Source organism: Setaria italica, chromosome III (genome assembly GCF_000263155.2).
Source record: "Setaria italica strain Yugu1 chromosome III, Setaria_italica_v2.0, whole genome shotgun sequence".
Taxonomy (NCBI): Eukaryota; Viridiplantae; Streptophyta; class Magnoliopsida; order Poales; family Poaceae; genus Setaria; species Setaria italica.
Window position 1 is genome coordinate 49,278,794 of NC_028452.1, and position 5,414 is coordinate 49,284,207.

At 45.7% G+C, this 5,414-nt stretch overlaps 1 protein-coding gene across 2 annotated transcripts; it reads right to left on the minus strand.

The window, feature by feature from the left end:
• Window positions 1-438: 438 nt before the first annotated feature.
• On the minus strand, window positions 439-4,699 carry LOC101772532 (protease Do-like 5, chloroplastic). Of its 2 annotated transcripts, XM_022824777.1 has the most exons (9): window positions 4,402-4,699; window positions 4,184-4,342; window positions 3,541-3,603; window positions 3,349-3,438; window positions 3,138-3,260; window positions 2,885-2,972; window positions 1,867-1,941; window positions 1,706-1,744; window positions 439-990 (listed from the first exon to the last, which is right to left on the minus strand). In XM_022824777.1, exons 1-9 carry the CDS (start codon window positions 4,630-4,632, stop codon window positions 884-886), a joined length of 975 nt encoding a protein of 324 aa, XP_022680512.1. In that variant the 5' UTR covers window positions 4,633-4,699; the 3' UTR covers window positions 439-883. The 2 variants fall into 2 exon arrangements, with proteins under 2 accessions (XP_022680512.1, XP_004963206.1); XM_004963149.3 differs by lacking the exon at window positions 1,706-1,744 and having other exon boundaries at window positions 4,402-4,697.
• Window positions 4,700-5,414: the final 715 nt, after the last annotated feature.

Here is a 5,414-nt window from a genome sequence, read left to right on the forward strand (position 1 = left end):
ACGGCCACGAGCTCCCAAGCTCGGCCGCTCGGGGCTACGGGCTAAGCTGAAAGCGAGGAAATATCTGGGACGGCGACGCGGCCGGCCGAAGGCGACCACTCCACGACCGGTACACGACGTCCACAATAATGCGCCGGACAGGGACCCGCCGCCGGTGCATGGCCCCGCCGGCCGGCCGGCCGCTCGCCAGCGCCGGAGGCTCTAGAAGCGTCCGCGCGTGCAGCCGGGGCCCCCTGTTGATGAACAAAGTTTAGAGGATGGCAAAAGGAATGTAGGGGGAGCTCGGAACTGGGAAAGGGAGCAGATTGATCGATCCATCGATCTGTCAGGGGTAGGTGTCCTATCAGAGTCATGGTTGTTTCCTGCTCAATGATGGCTGTTGTTTCCTGGGCTCTCGAATCATAAGAGGAGAAATGGCGCAAGGGAGAAACTGTTCGCTGTCATAATGTATTAGTAACTGACAGTGCTAAATGAAAGTGATTTCAAAGAACCCAGAAAGGCCCCCCTGCTTTGACTGAAAGCGAGATGAAATACGATCGATTATTCGTATATACGAATGAATATTCATCTTGGAGAGAATGGTTTCTTAATCCTGACAGCCTCAGTCACGTCACCTGTCGTAGTGTCATGTTCAGGTTCCCCTTACCCTCCTCTGTTTCTCGTTGCTTCGAATTGACCCTCCGCTATGTTCTTCTCTGGCAGTTCCTTTCTTTGACTCCCTTTATGGACGACGAAGAAGAAATATCATTCTGAAGGATGAATCTCTAACCAGACTCATCTGATAATTCATATCCTTTTTAGACGACAGGTACATTGGCGAATAGTGAGCTGTGAGCGCAGCAAAGAGAGCATGCATTGAAGTGGATAATGTACAGCAGATCCGTCAAAACCTGTTGCTCACAGAGGTCCCGTATACAATTAGGTTGGGGACTGACTGTACGACGGTGTCGATGGGGATGGCAAAGTTCACCCCGGATGAGATCCCAGATCCTGCACAAGGAAGATTTGGCAGAGCAACGTTCAGTACATCTTCTGCACAGTATCTTGCACGCTCGGATGATATATAGCAACGATTAATGCAAGCTCAATTCAATTCGTGGGATCTTCTTCCTTAAAGTATACCAGAGACACAGGTATCACGGCGCATCTGAGATCCGGAACTATGTTTCTAGGTGTTAAGGTGTACAACACTACAGCTTGTTTTTCTTAAATTGAGGGGCATAAAAGTGGCACGACACGAAATAGATAGTGTGAACACAGAACACTGAAGCATGGGGTTTCACTTGACCTGCATAGACTTATCTTTAAGTTCCGGGGGATAAGGAGCACCAAATAGTCAAGTTAATAGCACCATTTTAGTATGACTATGACCTGGGACTTCATACAGAAAAATCAAAGATTCCCCACAAACTAAGGCAAAGCCGGACGTGATCATCCACCATGGGTCTTGACCATGGGGTGATAACAATTTGCCTGCTGCTTAGGGAATACCATCACAGGGAGAATTGATTTCGATCTTGACAGTCTTCTGTCAACCATGCCTTTCGTCATACAGGAGTCAAGGAACATGACTCAAAAGTCATGAAATGCGGTGGCAACTGTTAGAACTATAGTGTATTTGGTTCTTCAAAGGTTCAGTTTCCGTTTCTTCCAAACAAAAGTTTTTTCCCGCAAAAAAAAAACTTTCACAAGGACTAAAGTATACCTTCTCGAGATGTGCATACAGTATGGTATGAGCTGACAACTGACAAAAGAGAAAGCGGTACTCTATTACAGAAGACAAAAAGATGCATACCAAATGTCATGAGCCATTTATGATTTGATACTGAAGAAATACGAATTGCAGAAAATTGAGTGAACAATTACCTTTACGTGTGAATGTAGCTGTATTAACACCAATTACATGGCCATATGAGTCAATAAGTGGACCTCCTGAGTTACCTGACAGTAAGAAAAATTGTAAATATGGAACATATATTCATGCTAATCATTCATATTAAGCTCACACCCGAACATATATGGAATATAATGACAGGCCACAGCCCAGTACATAGCGGTAAATTAATATGTGATTCAATTACTGAGAGTTAGTGTAAATAAAACCACAAGCCAACAGGACAATGTAGCTATTATAACTACAATCGTGTACTCACAGTCGCAGCTTATCTAGCAACATAATTAATTAATTACTGTGTGAGATCTAGTATACTAATCTGCCAAGAAAGAATTCAAAATTATGCACTCTTTACTCTACCTAATCAAAGGAGAGATCCGGGTTCCCTTAGTATTCCAGTTTATGCCTTCATCTCCAAAGGAGACTCCATGTTGGGCCAAATCTACTTCATCCAACAGGCCCGAAGAGGCTTGGCCTAAACTATGTGCAATGCACCAAGAACTGCTATCTGTTGTCCACTCTTACTGCTCATAGGTTCCTAGGTTCCAAGAAAAGCGGTTTTCCGCCCTGCTTAATATCTCACAAGACTTGCAATGGTGCTTTTTCTTTATTCTCCATAGGGAGAAAGAGCATTTCCTAATCCCTATGTTTACCTTGCAATAAAATCAATGCACAACCATACTAACGTAAGCCTTATCCATTCACAGGAACAAAAAGATAAAATTAGATGCATAGGGCCAAAACATTAATCTGAGATGCCTGAGTGCACTTAAATAACCTAAATTTCTTCCAAGAAAGCATGTCACTCGTGACTAAACAATAAAATACACCTCGAGGGAGCTCTAGTGAACAAAACAAATGAAAAGTTATCTTCATCGAATTCAATAATTATCATCTTGTACCAAAAGTCAGTTAGTGAACTTGAACTCATTTTAGAAAAGATGGTTGGAGATAATACTACACATCATACAAAACGAAGAAAGACAGTACCAGCATTTATAGCGGCATCTGTCTGTATAGCACCACGAATCGCTCTCCCATTGGGTGATGGTATCTCCCTCCCTAATCCGCTAACCACCTACAAGAAACATCAGTGATCACACCATCAAAATATTCTAGGTTTGTCATACAAGGGTGCAGAACAGTAGCATTATCCATAATTACATAAGGCATTCACTATGGGACAGAGGACTCTTAGAATGTACTTAACACAAACGTTGAACAACTTTTAAGGCATCATTACCCCAGTAGTTAGAGTGTGTTCATATCCATAAGGGTTCCCAATGGCAAAGCAACTTTGCCCAACTCGCAACCCCCGTGATGTGCCAATCAGAGCAGGCCTCAGCTTGTCACCATCAACATCTACCTGCGGCACTGATATGAATTCAACGATAGCGACTAGGACCCAATTTCACATCACTAAAACTTCAGTCACAAATAATGCAATCCCAAACCTTCAGTACAGCAAGATCATATGCTGGATCACAGCCTATTAGCCTCCCTTCCTTTGAGTAACTTTTGCCACTAGAATCCTCCAAGAACACCTAGAAACACCATAAAAAGCCCAGTTTAAAAGCGTAAATAAGCAGAAGTATTATCGTTAGTGAGTAATTAGCTGTTGATAGTGCAAGAAACAAGCAGGCAACCTTGCAGCGATGAAACACAGATCCATCTCCAGCTAGTTTTGCAACCACATGGTAATTTGTCACCTGATGCGCCAATTCAAGCATTCAAATTGAAACTCAAAGAAAAATCTCAATGAATCCCATGCAAAACACAAATTTCAAAGGATCAAGCTAAATATACAAATAAGCTTGCAAGGTAAAAGGATACAGATGAACACAATTGTATAGAATGTTTGAAAATCTATTGAAATAACTGAATGTATCAGGTGCACATATCAAAGCCATAGTGCATGACCAAACATTGATGAGCATGAGACAAATTGGATGGCCAAAGTGGAAACCCCGCTTAGTCCAAATGTAGGTTTTCATGTGGGACAGTTGCAGGTAAGCCGATGAAACACCAAACAGATGTAACTAGCAATCACATTTCAGTTTGCGATAGATTAGGAAAACTACAATATACTGCAGTAATTTGAGCAAAATTCTAGTGTCAGTGTTTCCCAGCACGATGGTGAATTGTTGATTGCCACTAATAACATCTGACACGGAAACCAATATCTATGTCTGTAGCGAATCAGCGTCTAACAGTAATCCAAAGCGCGCTAATTCCATCTCTGAAATTCCTGGTTAATCCGAACAGAAATGCCAACAGGAAAGCACTCACAATGTGGCCCGCGGAGTCCCACACGAACCCGGACCCGGTCCCCTCCACCTTGGCGCCGCCCTCCTCCTCGTCTTCGTCGCCCCCCTCCCCGCCACCTCCCTTCCCCTGCGCCCCCGCGACGACGAGGTCCTTGATGAACACCACCGACGGCGACGCCTCCTGCGTACATCCTGGGGTCAGGGCTCCGGGGCTATGAAGACGAGACAGGGAAAGCGCACCTGGAACAGGCGGACGACGCGGGCCTCGTCGACGTCCTCGTCGGCGGCGCGGGCGGGCCGCGGAGGCGCCGGGGCGGCCGCGGACGCGGCGAGGAGGAGAAGCGCGGCGGCGGCGCTGCGGCGAGTGGTGGCGGAGGAGGAGAGCGAGGCCGGAGGCGGTGGTGGAGGGAGGCTGGGGCTCCGGTGGGGAGGCGATGGGAGGAGGTGGTGGAGCAGCGGCCGCAGCGCCATTCCCTGTGAACGGCGAGGCAGGCTATCGCAGTTGGAAGCGCGCTATCTGTTGAGTGATGACGTGGCAAAGGCTGGAGCAGTGGGGCGAAGGCAGATATGAGGTGGCTACGTCTACTTCTTTGGAAAGCGGGTTTCTGAAGGCGCCTTCTATGATTAGTCGCCGCGCCGTCTTGCATTGCGTTGCCTTGCACCGGCCATGGCCACTGGCCAGCCAGGGACGGCAAGCGAGAAGCAAGAAACGGAGTTGGATCAGGCCGGCGTTCAGAAAGCAGCGGCACAAGCAAGCTCTGCTCATTTCTCGAAGATCCTCTGCTATCTCGATCTTCTCGAAAGACGAAGAAGATTTTTTTCGAACAACTTGGGGAAGATCCCACCTACTTAATTCTCTTTGGGGGTGTTTGGAAGGAGAGTTTTAGCCCCATCACGAATGTTTGGATACTAATTAGGAGTATTAAACTTAGACTAATTACAAAACTAATTACACAACCTCTAGGCTAAATCGCGAGACGAATCTATTTAGCCTAATTAGTCCATGATTTGATAATGTGGTGCTACAGTAACCATTCGCTAATGATGGATTAATTAGGCTTAATAGATTCGTCTTGCGATTTAGCCTAGGAGTTCTGCAATTAGTTTTGTAATTAGCTTAAGTTTAGTTCTCCTAATTAGTATCCGAACATCCGATGTGATAGGGCTAAAGTTTAGCTCCTGGTATCCAAACGTCCCCTTGATTGAAAATAAGATGTCACAGTACAAGTCTGGTCCCTAGCATACCAGGGAGA

Bases quoted from the DNA above. Each gene is read 5' to 3' on its own strand.
- LOC101772532 (XM_022824777.1), bottom strand. From the start codon at position 4,632: ATGGCGCTGCGGCCGCTGCTCCACCACCTCCTCCCATCGCCTCCCCAC. The intron at 2,973-3,137 runs GTAATGATGCCT...TGTTTCTTGTAG, and splicing joins AACACACTCTAACTACTGGG to GTGGTTAGCGGATTAGGGAG. The intron at 1,745-1,866 runs GTAATTGTTCAC...CTCTTTTGTCAG, and splicing joins AGCTACATTCACACGTAAAG to TTGTCAGCTCATACCATACT.